Source organism: Balaenoptera acutorostrata, chromosome 4 (genome assembly GCF_949987535.1).
Source record: "Balaenoptera acutorostrata chromosome 4, mBalAcu1.1, whole genome shotgun sequence".
NCBI classification, from domain to species: Eukaryota; Metazoa; Chordata; class Mammalia; order Artiodactyla; family Balaenopteridae; genus Balaenoptera; species Balaenoptera acutorostrata.
Genome location: NC_080067.1, coordinates 83,267,314 through 83,292,987, shown reverse-complemented (window position 1 = coordinate 83,292,987; position 25,674 = coordinate 83,267,314). Strand labels below are relative to the sequence as shown.

The 25,674-nt window shown below is 40.7% G+C and overlaps 1 protein-coding gene across 3 annotated transcripts in view; it reads left to right on the top strand.

Moving 5' to 3' along the window:
• CASR (calcium sensing receptor) overlaps positions 1–25,674 on the top strand; it is an 85,821-nt gene that overhangs the window by 40,764 nt on the left and 19,383 nt on the right. For all 3 annotated transcript variants that reach the window (XM_007175611.2, XM_007175609.2, XM_007175610.2), the window contains exons 2-4: positions 7,711–8,134; positions 10,458–10,764; positions 14,779–15,663. In XM_007175611.2, coding sequence (XP_007175673.1) covers positions 7,950–8,134; positions 10,458–10,764; positions 14,779–15,663 — 1,377 coding nt within the window. In that variant the 5' untranslated portion in view covers positions 7,711–7,949. The remainder of the gene's footprint in view (positions 1–7,710; positions 8,135–10,457; positions 10,765–14,778; positions 15,664–25,674) is intronic.

Below are 25,674 nucleotides of genomic sequence, written 5' to 3'. Positions count from 1 at the left end.
ACCTAAAATAATACTAAAACACACTAGGGTGCTCTGACAAATCAGAAAAAAAAGAAAATGACTTCCTTTTCATTACTAAACCTCACACAGTTTTTTCAATGAGTTCTGAGTTCCAATTCCTACTATGATAAAATTGGCCACCACAATCCAAACATCAATGTGTCAGAAGCCTTCAGGGTGAACCAGATAAACTTTCCAGGTCCCTTTTACCTCTAAAATTCTGTATTTTAAACTAATGACCTGGTGTCCCAAATGGTCTGTTTAAATCTACCCACTCAGTTAATGAGGCAAAAGTGACTTTCCCAGGCCCCTTCCTCCTAATTACACAGGGAGTTTCACCTGTGGACACAATTGCCTGCAGCAAAACTCTAGATTTATGCATTTGTTTGTTTGTGTGTGTGTTTATATCCCTATCACTGTTTATAAAAATGAAAGATTTAACATGGTGAGGAAATTGGAGTGAAATAAGAGCAGTAAGAAATAAAAAGTAATACTATAAGTAATATGAGAACACAAAAATGCACACTTTTGGTTTCTATCTTAGCTAGAGCTGGGCCACAAATTTGGCTTGCAGCTTCCTAACAGTTGGAGCAGAGATGGAAACAGGAGGAGATAAAAGATTCACAATGCCCATAAAGTAATTTGGGCAGTTTTTCCAAAGACCAGGATTCCATTTACTTAGAGATGTGTCCCAGTGGTATGCTGCAATAGGTTCTAGCGGTTCTCAAGAGCCAATGGTTAAATATCAAGGATTTTTGCAAGTTGGCTGTTAAACCATTGGTAGCTTGAAATTAGCCGTGGTGGGAGTATTCAGCAAACACTACAAATCAGGGCATTTGGGGGTTTGTTTTTGTTTGTTTTTTCTTTTTGCCTTCAGAGAGCTGGTTTGCCAGCACTCCACTGCATGTTCCAATGTCCTTGTAGGGGGACACAATGCGAGGCCAGAAGAGCTACAAGTAGGAGAGAGAAGGGCTCAGTGTGCAAACTTATTGAGTATAGCAGAAACTCCCTCAGGAGAAGAGAGAGGGCATACATGCCTGAGACCAGAGAATGATGGCAGAATGCATCAGCATTCACCTAACCCACCTCAGTCCTTCCTTCTTTCTGGTACTACCCTTTGGAACTTCATAGCTGGGGTTACAAAAAATGTTAGGTCCAGTGAGAGGCAGACATACCTCTCCATTCAAAAATGCATGCAGAGAGACTGGGAGAGGCTCGGGTGAAGGGATTTATGCTTTCCACGAGGTGAGCACTTCCCAAGCCTGTATTTCACAGCACTGTAACAAGTGTCCTGCAGGGAGAAAAGTGTCCCAGGCCAAAATAACTTTGGGAATGAGTGGGTTAAAGTGAAGCAGTTTTCTTTACTGCAGGACTTATCAGAGCCTTTGGGAGATGAATGTGCCCTTTGGCACAGAGTACACATCAATCCCCAAACTTACCTTACATGAGAATACCTTGTGGTGGTACGTCTTGGGACACCAGGCTGAGAAACGCCAGCCTGGGTAGTCAGGGTTCCTTGCGATTTTGAAAGGAAATACTGAGGATGTTATTCCACAGAAACATTGCTTTCACGTAGGACTTGAAGCTCTGGCATTTTTCTTTATAAAAACATGACTTGCATGTCTTTGCTTTTCACCTGAACCGTTTCATTAAGTCTGTGGGTATCCACATATCCATCAGCAGAGCTTACTTAAGGGAAATGTTCCAGGCCAAGGAATTTCGTAACTCGTGTCCCATGTCCCAAAGAACTCACTCAGTCCTGGACCTCCCTGCATTAGTAATGTTAACGCCCAAAGCCAGTGTCCACTTACTTTCAACTCACAAGATCCTGGACCGGAGAAATGAGCATTTCTTGTCATTTTTTAACCTTAATTGTTCACCCCCCTCAACACCCATTCTATTTCTTTTTTCTTCTTCTGTCACTTTCTTTCTTCTTGCAATAGTTTCATAAACTTCTAAGACAGTATATCATGCCATGGGCACTCCACACATATTCAGTCCTTTACGGAGCCCCCCCAGGTCCCAGGCCACGAAAGGGACAGACCAGGCCCTGCGTCAAGGAGCTCATAGTACAACATTAATGAATGTTCGTTTCCTCTCCTATTTGTCTTCTTTATTTGCTTTGTCTCGGCTCTTTGCCCCACTTTGCTCGGCGCCCCCCGTGCTGCTCCTCCCCATTCTCGTTCATCCTTTCACCTCCCTTCCCTGATAGCTTTTTCCAATGACTAACGGGGACCCAACTCAGCTGGTTTTTATCACGCTCCTGTCCTTGCATTTTTCCGACTCAGTTAAGCCATTACCAGAGCTAAATGAGGCATGGACTCTCCAAAAGTCACACCTGTCGTCAGGGAGATGGAGGGTAAGACCCTGTGCAGCTGGCGGGCGGGCAGCAAGCAGGGCTGGAGGGAGGCAGCCGAGTGTGACCTGGCAGTTTGTGCTCCCCCAGTGCTGAAAGAGGGCCCTCATTGTAAAACAAGATGCCCCTTGCTTTAATAGAGAAAGAATGAAGTCTGACACAGAACTGAGGATGGTCACATTTGTGATGACAGTTGAGATGTCCCTAATTCTTTGGCAAATGTGTACCAGGTGCACAGAATAACCCACGTTGTGGATGTGTCCTCAGCAAGAGGTAAAGAAAGCTGTAACCAGAGCCAGCTACGTGGGGTTTTGTGATTATTGGTTGAACTTTCTCAGGTTTCTCCCTGTTCACCCTCATTAAAACATACACGTTTCACCTTTCTGCAGTGGTGGCTTCACGCCTTACTGTTAGTATTCTTTATGATCAGAGTGACGAAAGAGGGCAAAGATCACAGTACAGTAAACCGGAGACAAATCAGTGTACTCACCCTACGAAGATAAATGATAAATGATCTCTATTGGAAATCAATTTTGGTTTCCACCTTTTTTCTAGGCAACCTAGAATTTTTATTTCTGCAGCCTAGGAATTGAGAAATTGTAGCTTCTGAGCTTGCTGTGCTTCTAATTTACAAGAGTGGTTTTATGTTCAGAAGATCTATGCCTCTCTTTTCTCTAGTTGAAATGTGGGCAAAATCATTCTGCTCTAGAGTTACACAATTTCCAGAAATGTTAAAGCCAAGGGGCAAGAGCCAGGGTTTTTACTTTGATGAGCACTGAAGTATTACTGTGTTGACCCTAACCTTGCCTTGCTATCCTGTGTTAATTTGTCCTTAACTCTGGAACTTGGATGAGCCATCCAACTTTTTGGACAAATGCAAGGTCAACAGATTTTTTTGAGCATCCATTCAGTACCAGGTTCCTTGTTCCATGCTGGGGATGCAACTGTGAGCATGATGAGGCCCCTGCCCTTGGGAACCTTCAGTCTTGTGGGGTGACCCCTTCCCTGTTCTGTCCTAGAATTGCCCGACCAGCCCCTGGTTTTTACTGGTTATGCTTTATTCATTCATTCAGCAAATATCTGTGGAGAATCTACTAAGCTCTAGGCACTGTGCTTGGTGCCAGGCTACAATGAGAAAAAGAGACGGGCCCTACCCTCATGAAGCTTGCAGTCCCCACCTTGAGTTAATTCACTCTCCTGGCTGTCACCAGAAAGAATGTCACTCCTCCCTTTGTACTTTCTCAATGCTTAGTTCATGCCTCTTCCTAGCTTCTGTATCACTGTAATTATAATACATCTTCCTGTCTCCTTTTAAACCATGAGCACATTGAAGGCGACAGTCTCAACTTTCTTTCCTCAGTACCTTGCACTCCCTAGTGTCTAGCAAATAGAGGAGCTCAATCAATGTTTCTTGAATGAATAAATAGTTGCATGAATTCAGAAGTTCATGAACCTATGGAACCAGAGACCAGTCTGCTCTGACCTCCCATTCCAAGTCTCTTGGATGAGGAGCTCAATGATCAATCAATCACCTGTCAGTACTGAAACACTCCTCGTGATTTCAAGGACGTTCTAAATGTAAAACCAGCTGTTCCACGGGTCATTTCTTCTCCCTAACATATCTGCCATTGAGATAAAGAACAAATACTAGCTTCAGCTTGTATTTGCGATACTTTTTGCAGGAGGGTAAACATGATTATATATGATTTAAATGAAATGAACTTACAATAAAGAGAACAAATGAGTTTATTTGTGACTCTTGGATAGATACTCTTAATATAACTGCAGTGAGAAAAATACAACAGTGGCTTAAACAAGCTAGAAGCTTGTTTTCTCTGTCATGTAAAAGTCCAGGAACAGCCTGATATAGAGCTGCTGCTCCATGAAATCCTCAGCTCATGGTACCATCATTCCCTGGGATATGCTCATGGTTCAATACGGCCTCCAGCTGTCACACCCACCTCCATGCAGCAGAATGGAGGAAGGCAGATGAAAGAACAAACGCCAACTGTCTCTTAAGCAAAGTTTCCTAGAAGCTGCCTCGGGGCACTTCAGCTTACATCCCACTGGCCAAAACATAGTCATATAACCACATATAATTATAAAAAGAAGTTGGAGAAAGTAGTCTTTATTCTGGACAACGTTGTCCAGCTAAAAACTATTTTACTGTGCCATAAAAGGAGTGTGGTACAAGGGATACAATTTAAAACCTCTACCATAGATCCTAAAACTGAAATGTTAGTGATTATTCGAGAACTTTTGTATTCTAATTGTTGCAAGCTGAAGTCACAGTGATGAACCCAATAATTAATCCACTGTGCTAGGGTCATGCTTGGTACTGCTGTGATTGTCGATATCTAGTGGGTAGGAGGAGTGAGGTAGAAAGAAAAGAAAGCTTTTGCAATAAGGAAGTTGGTGGGGGCAATGGGAGTCTGGCAAAGGCAGTGGCAACAAGAATGGAAAAGGGAAGGCAGAGTAGAGAGAGATGGTAGAATTAACAAGACAGCGTAATTGGAGATGGGAGGAAAGGGGCAGGGAGGATCTAGAATGATTCTTAGCTTTGAAAGCAAATTAGACTCTGGTAATTGGACTAAAAAGGGTGGTTTGGGGACTACATTAGACTCGAGGAGTTAATTGCTACAAATTGACCCGAAATCTCCCCTTCATCTATTACTTCTTGCCATGAATGTTCTCTTGAATGGACTAATGAAGTTAATAAACTTCTCCAAGTAGTTAATCTTTCACAGGAAAAATCTAACAGGTCTCAGTGACTTCCCCTAGCCAGTTATAATGTTCCCTTTCCTAATTCAGTACACCACACAGGACTCCTTAATATTCTGAGTTCTTGAGGCCTTCTTAATTCAAGTGCCAGAATTTCTCACTTGAGTAATCCAGTCCCCCATCTCAAAAGTGGAATTTGTATTGCCCTCTTTACCATTGTGAAGTTTAAAATACATTGGATGTTTAAAGGACCTGACACTATGCTTGGTTCAATAAATGCTAGTTTCTGTCTCCTCCCAAAGTATTTTCTTTCCTTGTGCATGCATTCAACCAGCATTTATTCAACAGTTACTATTTCAGACATTGTGCTAAGTACTGGGGAGCAAAGTTGAATTTAGTCATTGCAAACAAAGTTACTATATATATTTTTTTCACTTCTGAATGTTGAGGTAAATTCTGCCCACTGGCTGGGGAGCTCCTGAGGGCAGGGAACATGATGTGTGTGGTACCTTTGTATTTCCAGTCCTTAGCATGTGTACTTATTAAATGTATGAATGAATATATGACCAAGGTCAAGAAATGAAGCCAAAAATCTAAGAGCAGGACTGGAGTCAGAGAACTAGGACGGTCATGGATGTTCAGATGTTATTTCAACAGTTCTGTGACTGTTGAGTGTCTGCTGGGGTGCTCCTTCCATCTGGGGCCCAGCACCCTCTGCTTGTAATGCTGTTGGAGAAAGAGCCCCCTTCCTAAGGGGCAGGGGCAGCATATGACAATGGTTAAGAGCTTGGGGTCTGGAATCAGACATTTATGTATCTAATTATAACAAAGTGTGATCAGTCTTCCAAGAGTGGAACTCCAAGATCCAAGATATAAAAGACTTTAACAGGTGGACCTACCTAATCTGAGAGTCCAGGGCAGGCCTCCTTAAGGAGTCCTCAAAGTTGCTCACTGCACAACTGAGGGGTTAGTGTGGGTAGAAATCCAACCTGTGCTCCACTCCCCAAGCTGGACATCTTGGTACAAGGTTGTATCTGGCCCATAGGAGTTCTTTTCTCCATTCACACAACGACCCCACAGCTGACCAAGCCATGCTCCCACAGTTATGGACGTCTGAAAGCTAAAAGACAAGTAGATGTTTTCCAGAGGGACCAAGGAGGTGGAACAGCATGTGTGAGGTCTGAGAATTTTTAAAAAGGCCTAACTTGAGGATCTAAAGGAAATTCAGTGTGCATGCAGTATGGAGTTCAAAGGGAAGACTAGCAAGAGTGAGGCTGGAAAGATATTCATTACAGCTGGCATTTCCTGTGAGTTTACTAGTTACACTGTGCTAATGGCTCTCCATGCATTATTTTATTGAGATCAGAGGTTAAGTGACTTTCCCAAAGTCATATGTTAGGAAATAGTGGAACTGTGATTCAAAGCCAGGTTTAACTCCAGAGTCTGTGCTTCAAACCACTTGTTCCATGGCATCCAAAGACTTGCAGAGGTGGATTGCAAAGGGACAAGACTGAAGGCAGGAAGACCAGTTAGGAAATAGTTGCATAAACCCAAATAAGAAATGCCAGGGTACTTAAGATGGCCTTGGAAATGGGAAGGTGTGGATGGATTCCAAAGAGATTTAAGAAGTAGAGTCTACAGGACTTGGTGGTTGTTTGAATATGAAGGATGATGATGAGAAGAGGGAGGAGGTAAGGAGGATTCCTTATTTTGTGTCTTTGTGGATGGCATGTCGTTTGCTGAGGAAGAAGACAGTGAAGGAGGAACAAGGTTGGGAGGAAGGTGAGTTTAGAGTCTGTCAAGTTGGAAGCACCTGTGGGACATCCAGGTGGAGATGTCCAGTCGACAGTTCAGTGCTTGGGCCTGAACCTCAGGAGAGGCTGTGTAGTTAGTCAACATTTGCATGTAACTGGTAATTAGTAATTGACCCACAGCGTGGGTGAGATAGAGTGTGGAGTGAGAAGAGCAGAGAGTTCCTACTAGGATAATCATGCTAAAGCAGAAGGACCATTCCCTAGATCCAGCTGTAGAGTTTGGTACAACATAATCCAACCCTTGATTTATCTGCATCCTTTATAAGAACTATTCTTCAAAGGTTTATAGAGTATCATATTATAAACGGAGCCAGAAATCTGGGATGAGGAGGCCCTGAAAGGGGGGGGGGGGAGTACAATAATAAATAAAAATAAGTGGCCTTCTCTGACATTTTTGTTTGATTTGGAGTCAGATTTAAACTTAAATATGACTCATTCTGTATTTTCCATACAAACATACATGCTGAATAAAATAGCATTAATAGTATTATAATACAAGGAACTGCTACCACTAGGCCAATTCTGTGCATTATTCACACGGAAGAATGAAGGGATTAAAATCCAGTGGCAACATCAGTGAAGGCCTTAGCTTATCAGTGGCCTCTTTAAAATGAACATTGTCCTTCTCTGATATGGACAATTGAAATTTTCTGTATCTTACATGAAATGCTATAAAAATGAGGCGCTAAGCCATGCCCTCCCCACCTGCTACCCCTCAGCCTCTCTAAATGGAAATTCTGAGCCACTTCTGTTTCAGTCATCATAACAACATGGGATTTAGGCTTAGTTGAATTCATTTTGTTTCTCTTTTGTTTTTAGAAAGTACTACAGGCAGTCTCTGCATGATGTGGTTTCTGAAGACTCAAGAACCACCTACCTCACTAGTCTGCAATGGAGAGGGCAGAAGTGGAAACTCAAACACCACAGTTCCATTCTGTTACTAATTCTGTAGACATGTGCCTCCACCGCAGGGAGTAAGTCGCACCAAGGGGGAAAGTTCTCAGGGGCCCCCAGACCACCAGCACCTTTGTCCCTCCCCCTGGAGAGAAAGCAGAACTATGGCATTTTATAGCTGCTGTTGGATCTTCTTGGCTTTTACCTGGTGCACTTCTGCCTATGGGCCTGACCAGCGAGCCCAGAAGAAAGGGGACATTATCCTCGGGGGGCTCTTTCCTATTCATTTTGGAGTAGCAGCCAAAGATCAAGATCTAAAGTCGAGGCCGGAGTCTGTGGAATGTATCAGGTAAGGTCAGGAGCCACCTTGGAGAGTCTTTTCTCCTCCTGGTGGTTGGAGAAAAGCTGTACCAAACCAAAAATAATTTTTTCAAAGTTGGTTCTCTGTTTTCAAAAATGGTGATTGGTAACCATGCTGAAGCTTATTATTCCCCCCTCATTCTTTTAAAAGAAATTTTTCCAAAAATAAAATGTCAAAAATACTGAATAGAAAAATCCATGGCCTGTTGGAGACGTGCTTGGTCACTTGGTAACTGAGTCATCATTGTTCACCTGGAGGCTGTGTTACTTAATGGAAGACCAAGTACCTAGAAAGAAATTTATTGTAGGTTTTGCAAACCTGAGTAGTAAAATCTCCTAATGACCTTAAGTGCCCCAGTGGTCATAATACCTGAGTGTTGGCTGCCTCACTCTTATTTTTTTTAAGGATTTTAAAGCTGAAAGAAACGTCAGTGGCTGGCATGACCTGGGCATCTTCAAAATGCAGTCCGTAGCATTTGGAATCACTCCCATTAGAAATTCTTATAGAAAGCTTAAATCCCCCTGCTAACACAGAATCCATCTACATAGATAGAGAAACACAGAATCCATCTTAACTCTCTCACTGGACTCTCTCTTCGGCCATTTGAAGACAGCTAACATGCCCCCTTGAATCATTTCTTTTCCAGACCGAATAGTTTTCTAAATAACTGTTTCATGACATGATTTTCAGACCCTCACCATTCTGGATGCCCTCTCTCTGATGTTCCCTAATTTATCATGACTCTTAGAATATGGCATCTAACACTAGGTACAATTCCTTCAAATAGTATCTGACTTCTGCAGAGTACAGAGGGCTGTATATCACCTCCCTTAATCTGGACATCAGAGACCATTAGTGCACCTCAAGGCTTGACCCATCTTCAGAGAGAGAAGAGCACTTTCTCTTGAGATTTGCAACTTCCAGAAGGGATCCAGCACTTTCCCTTGGTCTTCCTGATACCTAGAAAATGAAAATGAAAACTAGAATCATTCCAACAAAACTGGATTTCTGCTCGTGTTCTAATGAGGGCTCACAAATTAGATAACATTTTCACAGTTTTTTATGAGTGCAGAAAAACTAAGTGTAGAATTTCACTGATGCTGTTTATATCCTTCACATAACCATGTGGACAAATATCCTTTTTCTTGTTCCTTTGCTGGACAGAGTTGTGCAGGTGCCACTTACTTACCTGAGATCAAGCAAGAGCTTGTTCTGAAATAATATATATATATATTTTAATTGTATTAAAGCAAGATAGGAAAATCAGTTTAGCAGTATACATGTTTTAGGTAATGAAATATTCTGAAATAGATCTTCATAACTTTGCAGGTTTAAAAAAAATAAATAAATGAAGGAAACATGAAGAAAATGACTAAGAGAAAATGTCACATTAAAAGTTAGACCAGGACCTTTAGGAACCTGACTGATACAGTGAAGTATAACAGCTTGTATTTCTTTCCCCCTGCCTTTGAGTTCAAGTCTTGAAACCCAAGATACAAAGAGAGAACCTGCAGAGTTGTTAGGTTTTCTTCTCTGGGCGCTGATACACTGATTCAGAACATTTATCAAGCTCTCACTATGTGCTGTGTCCTGGAAGAGTGAAAACTATGTCACTGACCCTTTTCTCTTTGTTAATTTGCTTGATTTTTATTTAAAATAATGTTCTTTGAAAAGCAATGCATGCTTATTTTTTAAAATAGAAAGTATAAAGACAAAAGCACACAATTTTAAAACTCATCATTCTACCACCCAGAAGTGACCACTGTTTGTGAACAGCCTTCCTATGCATAATATTTGTTTGCTTGTTTGTTTATGAAGATGATATCACTCATTTCCCTTTCCTCTTCAACCTGCAGGAATGTCGGTTTAAATTTGTGACTCTGCAAATCTGAAGTTATTTTTAGCTTCTTATGTATTCAACTCCTAATCTATTTATATTTTCCCTGGTCCTTTTTTTTTTTTAATCTCTGTATTACTTTTACTAAAGTACCTCATATCAGTTATTTCAAATTCTTTGTTGGATGAGGCAGATACAAATGATTCATTCTATTACTAACCACAATCCTTGTTATTATTGGTCCCTAACTCTGTGTGAGGCACCATGCTGAGAATTTTGCATAATTATCTCATGTTCACAGCCACCCTCTGAAGTAGGTGTTATCCCCATTTTACAGAGAGGACTTTGAGTCTCAAAAAACACAACGTCATGAAACCAGAGTAATGAAACCAGGTTCAAACCAGCTTTGCCCAGTCTGTACTCTAAAGAAGTTGACCAGAAAGCCTCTTGCTTTCTTCCATTTCTTTCTTCCAGGTATAATTTCCGAGGATTTCGCTGGCTACAAGCTATGATATTTGCCATAGAGGAAATAAACAGCAGCCCGGCCCTTCTTCCCAACATGACCCTGGGATACAGGATATTCGACACTTGCAACACTGTTTCTAAAGCCCTGGAAGCCACCCTGAGTTTTGTGGCCCAGAACAAAATCGATTCTTTGAACCTTGATGAGTTCTGCAACTGCTCAGAGCACATCCCCTCTACTATTGCGGTGGTGGGAGCAACTGGCTCAGGCATCTCCACAGCGGTGGCAAACCTGCTGGGGCTCTTCTACATCCCCCAGGTACCCGTGCCATCTCAGACGGGGCGATGTGGGCAGGGGCCAGGAAAGCAGGCTGGGAGGATGCCACACCCAGTGTCCATACAGTTTGCTATTTCCCTTCTCTGGCTTTATTTTGGCACAAAAGATCTTTTAATTATCTGTATCATGACCACTGGGGATTTTTGAGACCCCAGAGTCAACAATGTCAACTGGGCCGTCACAATTCTTCCAAAATTCTTTTAAACATACCTTGTATAAAACTTTGTCTTTTTTTCCGGAGGGTTCAGTTATTTATTTTCCACTCCATTCCTTCAGTAAATGGCCATTCTTCTGCCTTTACTAAAAGGAATGAGACCAAATGATGTAAATCCCACCTTTCAAACCCAAAATATCTGCCCCAAATCCTAGTCCCTTAAAAGTCTCTGCCTCTCTCTCCCCTGGTTGAAAGTTTAGCTCAGAGGAAAGCAGGGCATATTTTCTCACAAAATCGGAACTTAATCATTATCTTGCACATTCTAGAAATGGAAAATATTCTATTTCATTCAACAAATACTTGTAGAGTGTATATGAATAAGCAGTTTCCACCCTGCAGGAACTCAGCCTAGACAGGGAAATAGACGTCTGCATTTTCAGATACTAACAATTCACTGAAATAAGTGCTTTAATAAACATCTGTTCAAAGTTGCATATGTTTTTCACCAAAAAAAGACAGCAGACTCTAAATGCCATTTTATAACCTGCTTTTTTTCCCATTAACACTATAGAGCAAACCTTTTTTTCATATTAATATTTATAGATCTGTGACATCATTTTATAGTAGTGAAAAATTGGAAACAACCTAAATGTCCATGGATGGGAGAATCAGCTCAATTGTGTTGCATCTCATATATCAATTTTTAAATTTAATTATATATCACGCTTTAAATTATTTTCTTCAGTGTCTAGTATTTAAAATTTGTTTGATTTGATAAATTCACACTTCTATGCTGGGAGGTCTCTGTTTCCTTGGTGATAACCATTATCCCTTTTTATACATGTGGCAACTGAAAAAGTCTCGTCATCATTTCCCGAATCCTTACTTCAGGGAATTAAAGGTGTTTCCCATGGGGAAACCCTGGCTCTGTAATCTTTGTGCCAAAATGATCTGACAAAGCCCACAAGAGTAAATGTGTTGGGCAAGATGCAAATATGCATCTTTATATTTGGCATATTGCACAGTAGTATTTTAAATACACAGTTAAAGCAGGTTGTCATAGCCAACAGACATAAGATGTAATTGCCATCAAGTAAATAAAGAACACAAAGAGGAGGGTTTTAATTCATTGTGGTTTGGATGAAATATAAGGTTAAGTTGAACTTGAATTATAAAAATGCTGAGAAGACTATAATGAGTATCAGTCAAACCAATGTAAGTGTATCTGCAGCAGTGGTTCTCTGTCATGGCTGCATGTTGGAATCACTTCAAGAGCTTTAAAAATACTGATGCCTGGGACTCACCCCCCAGAGATCCTGGTTTAACTGATATGAGATGCAGCCTGGGCGTCAGGAGTTCTGAAAGCTCCCTAGATGAGTCTAATGTGCAGCAGAGCTGGGAACCACTGCCCTGTTGGGTGAAGGCAGCGGCCCCAGTTGAACTTCTTATGCCACTCACGCCACCAAGTGGATGGAACAAGCAGACCAGCTAGAACAAGTTGTGGTTAGAAGTTTTCTGAATCATTCATGAAACTCTCCCCTCTTACAATAAAAAAATTTTGTGTGTTTTTAAGGGGTTTTTTGGGGGGGAGTGGGTAATGAATTGGTATTTATCCCCACTTTTGTAGTTTACCTTTTAAAAAGTGGAAAAATATTATAAATGCATTCTTTAAGAGAAACATATCCATGGAGGATATGTTTGTTTGTAATTTTTATATCTTTAAAACCCTTTTTGACCCATTTTTCAAAAGAGTATCAAGAAGTAAGCAATAATGAATGAATTTACAAAAGGCCTGAGTAGACTTTTCATTTGCAAAAACCTGATCGAGAAGCCTGTTGTTTGGGTCTGCAAATAGAGCGCTCTAAAAACAATGACATCTCAACAATTACTTGGGCTAACTACCTGCCTCATGAGGTGTCACAGTAGAGCAAGAAGGAGCTTATTTTAATAAAAGGAAAAAAAACACTTTCATATTATAACTCTCAAAATCAAAGCTCTTGTCAGAAAAATAATGCCTGCTCATTAGCAAAGTTGGACCAGGTCTTTCATGTATCAATGTCTTTTATGTTTTTGATGTAGAAACTATTCATTAATGAGGAGAAATATATAGAAAGAATTCATTTTAAAGCACTGAACATTGAAAACTAATTGTTTCAATCAGTGAAAAATATTAAAAAGGCATTCCCCCAACTTTCTTCAACATGGTTTTCTTAAGAAGTTTTCAATCTCTCTAGAAAACTGGAGAACAAGAGATATTAAACATTCCTTCATTACCGAGAAGAAATTCCATTCAGTGTAAAAATGCTTTGTCCTTCACAGAGAACAAACGTATGGACACCAAGGGGGAAAAGTGGCGGGGGGTGGTGGTGGTGGGATGAATTGGGAGATTGGGATTGACATATATACACTAATATGTATAAAATGGATAACTAATAAGAACCTGCTGTATAAAAAAATAAATAAAATTCAAAAAAAAAAGAGTTGAAAGACAAGACTGCTAATGGCAAAAAATGCTGAAAGAATGCAGGGATGAAATATGAATAAACCTCAAATTAAATTAAAATAAAAATACTTTGTCCTTCAGAAGAAATGGTTCAATAACTTGGAACTTCCTAACTGGTGAGCCAAAACACACAGGAGTGCTGCAGATAGGCTGAGATACTGACCCTCTCCAGGTCTGGGATGGTGGGTGGGGTCTAGGGTGGTCAGAACACACCCACCAGGGCTGGTCAGCCTCCTCCATTCACCCCACCTTCTATGTTTGCCACAACTTGAAAAGAAATTGGGAAGCTCTGCACTAACGAATGCTTTACATGATATTTGGATGCTTCTTCAGGCAAGGATCATTTATCACAAAAGGTAAGGCTTTCTACCCTTGGTGACCCACATCCATGCTCAAATATAGTACTGGCTATGTCCTAGAAAGTGGAAACACATCAAGACAGCTTCTCCAGGGTTCCTTTTCAGCCTCTCTAGGTTTTGGAGACCCACATCAAAAGCCTGTCAAGAGGCCTCGACCACCACCTGAAATTGCACAGAGGAAAGGGCTGCCGGTGGTGGTTGAACTCACTGAGAAGCCAGGAGAGGAAAGGATGTTTTTCTGACTATATTTAATGATGTACATCATCATTATTGTGATGAAGGGGAATTGAGCCTAATGAACCTAAATGGCTAATTGAGCCTAAATGATAAACAGTTCTTAGAAACGACTGCAATTGAGGGTACTTTTATCTAAAGTACTGCTGGCGTGGAGGAGGTGGGGAGATAGAGGAGGGGAGAGAGGGAATAGCTGGAGACTGGAAGAGAGAAACTAGGCAGAATAAGAAAGGGGAATCCCAGAGGCTTCTCTAAAGAGCCTTAGGTTCATAACCCAAAGGGAACCTGATTCCTTCCAGAAGTAAGTCATGGACAAAGTGTTCGTTATAGTAAAGGGGAAGCTAAAATGTTCAAATGAGAACCTGGACCCCGCAGGCAGAAGATATGTACATGGATATATTGTAGCCAATGAGGCAGCACAGAGGAAGTTAGGAGAAACTATGGAACAGTGCATAAAGGATAAGTAGATCCTATTGTTGTTGGGTTGACTTTATGATCAGACCCATTTTTGAAGGTAGCATTGTGAAGGATCACCTGCTGGGAATTAGAATGCCCTTGATAGACTGACAGATGCTTGAGTGCTCACACTGGAGAGGAATAGATTCTGGTCATCTTCACTCCTTCATCCTGTCTGCAGTGACCAGCGTTTGATATATTAGATCAGTGAATGCTCAAAAAGCCTCCTCCACACAGTCTGGAGGCTCACCTGGCACCTCAATCACTCACTCATTCTGTGTTCTTTCCAGGTCAGCTATGCCTCTTCCAGCAGACTCCTCAGCAACAAAAATCAGTTCAAGTCCTTCCTCCGTACCATCCCCAATGATGAACACCAGGCCACCGCCATGGCTGACATCATCGAGTACTTCCGCTGGAACTGGGTGGGCACAATTGCAGCTGATGATGACTATGGTCGGCCAGGGATCGAGAAGTTCCGAGAGGAAGCTGAGGAGAGGGACATCTGCATCGACTTCAGCGAACTCATCTCCCAGTACTCTGATGAGGAAGAGATCCAGCAAGTGGTGGAGGTGATCCAGAATTCCACAGCCAAAGTCATCGTCGTCTTCTCCAGTGGCCCAGACCTGGAACCCCTCATCAAGGAAATCGTCCGACGAAATATCACAGGTAGGATCTGGCTGGCCAGCGAGGCCTGGGCCAGCTCTTCCTTGATCGCCATGCCTGAATACTTCCATGTGGTCGGAGGCACCATTGGATTTGCTTTGAAGGCTGGGAAGATCCCAGGTTTCCGGGAATTCCTGCAGAAAGTCCATCCCAGGAAGTCTGTCCACAACGGTTTTGCCAAGGAGTTTTGGGAAGAAACATTTAACTGCCACCTCCAAGAAGGTGCTAAAGGACCATTACCCGTGGACACCTTCCTGAGAGGTCACGAAGAAGGCGGTGGCAGGATAAGCAACAGCTCTACTGCCTTCCGACCTCTCTGTACAGGGGATGAGAACATCAGTAGTGTCGAGACCCCTTACATGGATTATACACATTTACGGATATCCTACAATGTCTACTTAGCCGTCTACTCCATTGCTCATGCCCTGCAAGATATATACACCTGCATACCTGGGAGAGGGCTCTTCACCAACGGTTCCTGTGCAGATATCAAGAAGGTTGAAGCTTGGCAGGTACATCCTTCACTTTGATAGCAGTTCACTGTGTAATAAAGCAGAGTTAGACTGATCCAAGCAAGACAGATTAAAGTGGTAACCTCAAAAAGCCAATATCTAAATGAGGTCACTAGATGTAGCCTGGGATTCAACTTGCCTTTTCAAACATCTGAACAACTGACTTCTGCAAAATTGATAGTAATTTAATTTGATTCTCTGTTTGAACCCTTGAGCTCAACTATTCTTTAGTCTAGTGGTTCAAAATATCAGGAGTATGGTCCCTAAATGTTTTTAAATATCCTGGGACAGATTTAGTACTGAGTGGAGTGTTTCTATAGTGCTTAAATTAAATATATTGTTCCCTTGTACGTAACAAGTATTTCTTGAGTACCTATTATATTCCATATACCAAGGGGCATAAAACCATAAAACTAGTGTCACTATGTTTAGTCACCACTTTTGCCATTATATTACTCAAAATATAATGTGCTGGACCCCCCCCCCCCCCCGCCATAAGTCAACTAAGCTTAGGACACAAGCAAATCAAGGGCACAGAAAAAACTCTTCTTAAAAGGATATTGGATATTTCAAAAAGAAGCACTGAAGTAGTTGTCATAAAAAATAATCAAAACTTAAGTGGAATCCCTACGCTTTAGTTTAGACATTTTGTATTTTTCAATTATACGCAGGAGAGACATCATAATCTTTTTTATTTCATAGAGCTTCTGAAGATAAAAGTCTGGCCCAACTTATATCCCATGGAGCTGCTCATGTCTTGCATATGTACCTTGATTTTTCAATAAGACCGTGTTTTACGCTCCTTTTGTATTTTCCTTAGTCCCAGACTGAGTTATCAGAGAGTGCATGCTGGGGGGTGGGGCATGAGGGGAGGGTGTGAATCCCTGAATATGGGTTGAATGACTCAGCCTCCAGCTTCAGCTATGGCCCCCCCACTTAACTGGCTGCATCATCTCAGGAAAGACACTGCTCTGCTCAAGCCAGTCTCTTCATCTGTAAAATGACCCTAATACCCAGCCTACTTTCCAACCAAGTTTCTTTTGAAGAGGAAATAAGATGATATATGTAAAAGCAATTTGTAAATTGTCAAACTCTAAACAGGTGGTGATTATTTTAAGTAGGATTTCAATATGCCTTAAATTAATCAATCAACAGAGTAAAACATGATCATGAAACCAGCTTTGCATACAGAACCCAACCACCACAAACCCTTGGGAAAAGATGCTAAGAAAAAAAGAACGTACATCCTATGTCAGTCACTTTAGAGATTCTCACAGGATGAGGAGTGACTGTCTAGGCTGGTAGAATGAGCCAAAAGGACCTACAAGTTCTTAGCCCTTCTCGTGCGTGGGACGTCTCAGTCAGGCATCATTGTTGGCTAAAGTTTCTAATCTTTATGAGGGACTGAAAGTTTCCTTCCTCGCATTGCACCCCACACACTGCCTGGCAAAGAAAGGAAGCTCTAATGAAGGTCAAAGACCAGAAAGACTTCAGGAGCCATGATGTTATGGAGTGGAGTTTTAAGAAAGAGGAATAAAGGGACAGTCTTTTAGTAAATACTAGTGTCTTTCTCTCTTCCCTTCCATGTCTCCCTCTCCTTCTTCCTCTCCCTCTTGAAAAGCCTATGGGGGAAAAAAAGCCTAAAGAAAAATCCCAGGGTGGGATTGAAGGGAAAAGAGGCTTCCAGTAGGTAGTCTGACAGTTCTGCTCTTCAGGGACTCCTCTCCCAGACAAGGAAGTAAAATCCAGATGGCCAAGGTCAAAGCATGGGCATATGAGAAAAAAAGCCAAGAATTAGGCTATAGTCAAGGGTGGGACTTACAGCTGCATGCAATAGAAAATTCAAACCAAACTGGCTTAAACAAAAGAAGGAACATTATTAGCTCACCATACTGAAAAATCTCAGAAATACCCCAGGTACAACTAGATGCTCTCATCTTCATCTCTTTTTTCCTTTTCCTTGGGCTTAGCAGTTTTCAGCCTCTGCAGCAGCTCCAGGCTCATAAAATCCTTACTGCTAGGCTCTCCTTACTTCCCAGGATTTCTTGGAAAAGTCCCAGAAACCACGTTGATTAGACAGCCTGAGATCACAAGTCCATCCCTGAAGCTAGGAGTGGAGTTCTCCCGAACTACTTAGACTGAGAGTAAGCGGGGGGTTGGATCCCCAAAGGGCAATCAGAATGCTCTTACCAAAGGAGGAGGAAAGAGTAGCAAAGTGGCCCAAATAAAAAGTAGCCACTACACAGACACCTCAGCTGACCCTCGGACAGGTAAATTCGTGTCCTCCTGGCTCACACACGGTCTGGCACAATTCATCCAGGAGAGGAGACAGATAGGAAAACAGAGTCAGAGCTCTGGGGAGGAGCAACACGTGGGCATTGCCCAACGTGTCCTGTGTGCTTGCGATAAGTCTCCTTTAAGCCTCAGGAACCCAGGCGGTTAGGTGGGCATTCTGGAATTTAAGCCATGTCTCTGTCCATCAGGAGATGGACCAACAATTCTTCACTCTCATTACTAACACCTCCATGGAAACCTATCACTCATACAATCTATACAATCTAATCCAAGTACCTCAGCCTGGAATTCCAGCCCCACCTTCTTTCAGTTCTCTTATAAGCCAAACTGCCTGGCACCTCCCCACAAGCACTTACTAGTTTTTGGCACAGTACTTTTACCTGAAGAGCTATCAAGTTTTGTCTCCTCTATCATTGTCCACCACGAACCTTTAACTCTTTTTCAAAATTCACTTTCTCCTGGAAGTCTTTTCAGATCATACTCCCACACACACACTTGCTGACCGTGCTTGCTTCCTCACTTTTGCCATTTATGTGTACCCAGGTTAATCTTACCCAGCTCTTCCGTTAACCAGAATAGATTCTTATCAATTAAACTTCTGATTAAATAAGGTCATTCACAGTCTTCTTCTTTTGCTGATCTTTTCTCCCCCTAAAATTTATCAATCAAGTCATATGCCTTTAAAGTAACACCAACAGGTAATTTAAGAGCACACAACACCCAATTCCCTCCTGACCTCCACAGAGACCCCAAACCCTCCTCACACCGTTCCTCAGTTCCCTCTTCCCTCTGACTCCTCTGCAATAATCTCTGAGCTTCATACGAGCAGGAACTATGTCTGTATTGTTCAGCACTGTGTCCAGAACACCTGACACCTGAATATGCGTAGAATACGTGAATGAATGAATGAATGAATGAGTAGCAATCTAGTTGATTCGACCTGACAACACGACATAGAGTCCTTTGCAGAGAATTATTCTACCCAATAACCCAGTCTTGAATCAAATGACTCTGGCCAGGGTATTCTAGACTCTGATTAGATGAGCCTGGGTCACATGCCTAATAATCAAATTTGAATGGAACATCATGTAAATAAATAGGTAAGGAACCACTTGCTTCCTTGTCTCGGGACAATTGTGCACAAGGCATGCTTCCTACTTTCTCCCACCTTACACCAACCACTCACTAGTCAAAAAATAGGCATGCATGGGAATTCCCTGGTGGTCCACTGGTTAGGACTTGGTTAGGACTTGGCGCTTTCACTGCCGGGGCCCAAGTTCAATTCCTGGTTGGGGAACTACGATCCTGCAAGCTGTGCAGCGCGGCCTCCACCAAAAAAAAAAAGGCATGCATGATGAAAGAACGATGGTGATAACAGAAGTCAGATGGAATTGATCTGTCCAGGAAGTTTGGGGGAAGGGGATGACTTGAGGTGAGAGCCAGAGGAAATGGAGGGGAGATAAGAAAATATGACTGAGGTTAGAGAAAGCAATTGGTCCTGGACTTCCCTACACTTAGCACAGGAAGTGGCCAAGAAGCAATAGGCTCCTTACCTCTGTGAACTGTCCCTCATTATCTATGTGAATGGGGTGCTTCGTGCATTCCACCCCATTTTCCCTCTGTGCTAAAAAGTGATGCCATATGTAAGCTCTGGAAATTCTAATTTCTAGTCTTTGGCTTAATTCAATTGACCTTTAGAGTACATACCAAGAGGTGATTCCCATTTATGCTTATAATGAGAGATTAATTTGACTTTAAAACCCTTTAGAGGAAATACCCTAAAAGGCCACAAGATGGAAATATTACCACATAATAGATAATACATGACCATCTAAGTGACGCGTGTACGCGCATCTGTCCCTCTTTCTTTCTTGGTGTTTGGTTTTCTTTTTGAGCCTGTCAGTCTCTGTCTGTATGTTATATTCTATGTTTAAGTCTTTCTTTTAGCTTTTTTCCTTTCTCTTCCCCTTCATTTATTTTTTCTTTCTCCTCATATTTCTCCCCAAATAAAATAATTTAGAAGTATATTATACAGAATTATAATCTCAAGTATCGACAAAATTGTGTATTTTCTTTTTTAATGGAACTATTAGTTCCTTCTTTTAAAATTCACAAAAAAAAAAAAAAGGGAGTTCCTTGGCGGTCCAGTGGTTAGGACTCTGCACTTTCACTGCTGAGGGCACAGGTTCAATCCCTGGTCGGGGAACTAAGATCCCACAAGCCGCACAGTGCAGCCAAAAATAAAAAAAAATAAAAGTAAATAAAATTCTAAAAGAAGAGTGTTTTCTCTGGGGGAAATATCTAAATTATTTTTTAGCTTTTTGTGGTTACTTTTTTGTGGTTCAGTGGTTATCAATTTAAAGATTCCCTATCATTGCTTTTAAGGGTGAAATTGTTCCCATCTCCACCTTCCCTGTTATGCAAGGTATGATGCAGAAAATTAGGTGCTCGAGTGCAAAACATGCAAGTCAACATGCCAAAAGAAATATTAAAGATGCCTAAAGAGATGACTTAAAGACATGACTTAGTAAACAGATAATTGATTATTAATGGACAAGGTGCAAATTTTGACTAGAACAATGCAACACTCGTGTGATCTTACTTGCATACCTGCTGTGAGGCTGAAACACAACGGTACTATGCAGGTTAGGATTTGAAATAGGGAAGAAAGTAAAAGATATCATCTGACTAGGCCTTTAAGGATGAATAAGATGTGTGAAAAGGATCTATTCCTTGAAGGAAATGTCAAATGCAAAGGCAATTACACACAACAACACAGGTAAATCACAAAAACATCATGCTGAGTGAAAAAATCTGGACTGAAAAAAAGGTACAAACAGTATTGTGCAATTTATATGATATTCTATCTCTAATGGTAGAAAGAAAACAAGCAGTGGCCTAGGGCTGCAAATGGGGTGAGGATTGACTTGAAAGGGACATTAGGGATCCTTTTGGGGTGACAGTAGTGGTGGTTACACAGACAAATACATTTACCAAGACTCAGAACTACACTCTTAAAATGGGTGCATTTTATCCTATGTAAACTGTACCTCAATAAAACTGATTAAAAATGGAAAACAATGGAAAGCCCCCAGGGAAGGGGGCTTGCACGGGGATCTGAATGCCATTCAGTTTGGACCACTTTTCCTATTACTGCCTCTTGGGTTGCCACAAGCATTATATATGTCTCTACCATCCCATTTTTAAAATATGTCCATCTTCTCAACCTAAATTTTACGCTGGTCCACCTGTTGTAACTAGAGATAGACAACCTAGTAGATGGGCTGTATAATCTAAGTATATAGTGTAATGGTTGAGAGTTTGGACTCTAGAGCCAGACTAACTGGATTTAAATCCCAGTTGCTACCTAACATAACAGCTTTATGGCCTTGAGTAGTCACTTAATGTGCTTGTGCCTCACTTTCCTCTCCTGAAGAATAGATACCTCTATCTGAAACTCATGAGGTTTTTATGAGGATGACATTAGTTAATATGCATACCATGCTTAGGATACTGCCTATACATAATAAACTATTTTTTTAAATAGTATTTTGGCCTTTTTTATAAAAAAAAAAAAGGAAGCCTCATCCCTCATGCAATTAGTCTGAATTACGTTGTCATAGCTAATTGAATAATTCTGGTTCTCTCTATATTAAGAAACTTCCAGTCCTACATTTTAGGTGTTGGTTGCTCCCTTCCTCCTTCATCCGGCATCCTCCTGTCACATTCTTATATGGAACAGTTGTGTTTGGGACTTACCCTTCTCCTCAGGCAACTCCCAGCTCTTACTCCAACATTATTACACTATGGTGATTCCAACTCTCTTTTCCCTCAGGAAAGTGGTGGAGGTTTTATAATCACTTTATTCCATGTTTTGAATGGTTACTGAGAATTAAATTATACCTATAACCGAAAACATGACATGCAAAATATAATATTTAGCTCAAGCTTTCTAAAAAGACCACAAAGGAAATATTTCCTCAGAAAAACCCAAGATGCCTCTTTGTCCTTCGTGAAGAGAAAGTTATTTTATCCTATGAAAACTGTAATTTACTTAAGTGTGATAGGATATATCTATCCTATCACACTTAAGTAAAATCTTCTAGCACATTTTAAAACAAATTCTAGTATTTCCCTGTTTGCTTGTTTGCCTGCTTGTTTGTTTGAATCTAGAAGTTTGATTTCTCTTTTTAAATCAGAAACCAAGAACTTAGGTTACATTTATACCTCAAAAGGAGAAATTGTGTTGGCCCTTAATCCCATAGTATAATTGTAAGTATTCTGCTTTTCAATATATAGGTTTAAATTGCAACCAATTATATAAAAGCCTTAATTTTTATGGTCCTTCTGCCTATTTACTCTTTAACTAATACGGATCTCACGTTGACCTTGTTTTTCTCATCTATCCTCAGACTGGTGAAAACCTCATTCTGGGCACCATTTGACAAACCTAACAGTGTTGATTTAATGTTTACTCTATTAACCAAAACCTTTAACACACATAGTTTGAGTAGCCATTAAAATTCAGGTCCTCTACAAATCATTAGGAATACAGAAAGGAATAAGAAAGCATCTGCTTTAGAGGAGCTCGGTCTAATAAACTGTAGGTATAAATTTTCTAGCAACAAAGATTCCAGGGTGCTTTCTTTTCTGGATAAGATGTTTGCACTACTAACTCTTACCTTCTGCCTGTCTTTATCTCCTGTCCCATTTGTGGCTAGAGTTGCCAGGTCTCATTAGTAAACTCTCAGCACCAAGTATCCTAGAGGTCACCTTGGTATCAAGGTCTCTACCTGCAGCTGAACGTCAGCTCCACCAATGAAGTCATATTTGTATATTTTAAATCCCTTTCTATACTTTCTTTTTTGCAACAGCTTTACTGAGATATAATTCATATACTATATACAGTTCACCCACTAAAGTGTACGATTCAATGGTTTTTAGTATATTCACAGAGTTGTGCAGCCATAACCACAATCAATTTTAGAACATTTCACCATATCAAAGCTGTCACTCCCTACCACCTCATTCCCCCAATTCTTTTTTTTAATTTATTTTATTTTTTTAATTGAAGCATAGTTGCTATACAATATTATTTAAGTTACATGTGTACAATACAGTGATTCACAATTTTTAAAGGTTATATTCCCATTTATAGTTATTATAAAATATTGACTATATTCCCTGTGCTGTACAATATGTCTTTGTAGCTTATTTTATAGCTAATAGTTTGTACCTCTAACTCCCCTACCCCTATAGCGCCACTCCTCCCTTCCTCCTCCTCACTGGTAACCACTAGTTCTCTATATCTGTGAATCTGTTTCTTTTTGCTATATTCACTAGTTTGTTATATATTTTAGATTCCACATATAAGTGATATCATACAGTGTTTGTCTTTCTCTGTCTGACATATTTCACTTAGCATAATGCCCTCCAAGTCCATCCACGTTGCTGCAAATGGCAAAATTTTGTTCTTTTTTATGGCTGCGTAGTAGTCCATTGTGTGTGTATACTATATCTTCTTTATCCATTCATCTGGTTTTTTAATTAATTTTTGCTGGAGTGTAGTTGCTTTACAATGTTGTGTTAGTTTCTACTATACAGCAAAGTGAATCAGCTATATGTATACATCCCCTCTTTTTTGGATTTCCTTCCCATTTAGGTCACCACAGAGCACCAAGTAGAGTTCCCTGTGCTATACAGTAGGTTCTCATTAGTTACCTATTTTATACATAGTAGTGTATATATGTCAATCCCAATCTCCCAGTTCATCCCATCCCCCCTTTCCCCCTTGGTATCCATATGTTTGTTCTCTACATCTGTGTCTCTATTTCTGCTTTGCAAATAAGATCATCTATACCATTTGCCTAGATTTCACATATAATGTGTTAATATACGATGTTTGTTTTTCTCTTTCTGACTTACTTCACTCTGTATGACAGTCTCTAGGTCCATCCATGTCTCTACAAATGACCCAATTTCATTCCTTTTTATGGCTGAGTAATATTCCATTGTATATATGTACCACATCTTCTTTATCCATTCATCTGTCGATGGGCATTTAGGTTGCTTCCATATCCTGGCTATTGTAAATAGTGCTGCAATGAACATTGGGGTGCATGTGTCTTTTTGAATTATGGTTTTTTCTGGGTATATGCCCAATAGTGGGATTGCTGGGTCATATGGTAGTTCTATTTTTTTTTTTTTCAAACATCTTTATTGAAGTATAATTGCCTTACAATAGTGTGTTAGCTTCTGCTTTATAACAAAGTGAATCAGTTATACATATACAATATGTTCCCATTTCTCTTCCCTCTTGCATCTCCCTCCCTCCCACCCTCCCCATCCCACCCCTCTAGGTGGTCACAAAGCACCGAGCTGATCTCCCTGTGCTATGCGGCTGCTTCCCACTAGTTATCTATTTTACATTTGGTAGTGTATATATGTCCATGACACTCTCTTACCCTGTCACATCTCACCCCACCCCCTCCCCATATCCTCAAGTCCATTCTCTAGTAGGTCTGTGTCTTTATTCCCGTCTTGCCACTAGGTTCTTCATGGCCTTTTTTTTTTTTTCCCCTTAGATTCCGTATATATGTGTTAGCATACTGTATTTGTTTTTCTCTTTCTGACTTACTTCACTCTGTATGACAGACTCTAACTCCATCCACCTCATTACAAATACCTCCATTTCATTTCTTTTTATGGCTGAGTAATATTCCATTGTATATATGTGCCACATCTTCTTTATCCATTCATCTGTCGATGGACATTTAGGTTGCTTCCATGTCCTGGCTATTGTAAATAGAGCTGCAATGAACATTTTGGTACATGACTCTTTTTGACCTATGGTTTTCTCAGGGTATATGCCCAGTAGTGGGATTGCTGGGTCGTATGGTAGTTCTATTTGTAGTTTTTTAAGGAACCTCCATACTGTTCTCCATAGTGGCTGTATCAATTTACATTCCCACCAACAGTGCAAGAGTGTTCCCTTTCCTCCACACCCTCTCCAGCATTTATTGTTTCTAGATTTTTTGATGATGGCCATTCTGACCGGTGTGAGATGATATCTCATTGTAGTGTTGATTTGCATTTCTCTAATGATTAATGATGTTGAGCATTCTTTCATGTGTCTGTAGGCCATCTGTATATCTTCTTTGGAGAAATGTCTATTTAGATCTTCTGCCCATTTTTGGATTGGGTTGTTCGTTTTTTTGTTATTGAGCTGCATGAGCTGCTTGTAAATCTTGGAGATTAATCCTTTGTCAGTTGCTTCATTTGCAAATATTTTCTCCCATTCTGAGGGTTGTCTTTTGGTCTTGTTTATGGTTTCCTTTGCTGTGCAAAAGCTTTTCAGTTTCATTAGGTCCCATTTGTTTATTTGTGTTCTTATTTCCATTTCTCTGGGAGCTGGGTCAAAAAGAATCTTGCTGTGATGTATGTCATAGAGTGTTCTGCCTATGTTTTCCTCTAAGGGTTTGATAGTGTCTGCCCTTACACTTAGGTCTTTAATCCATTTTGAGTTTATTTTTGTGCATGGTGTCAGGGAGTGTTCTAATTTCATACTTTTACATGTTCCTGTCCAATTTTCCCAGCACCACTTATTGAAGAGGCTGTCTTTTCTCCACTGTATATGCTTGCCTCCTTTATCAAAGATAAGTTGACCATATGTGTGTGGGTTTATCTCTGGGCTTTCTATCCTGTTCCATTGATCTA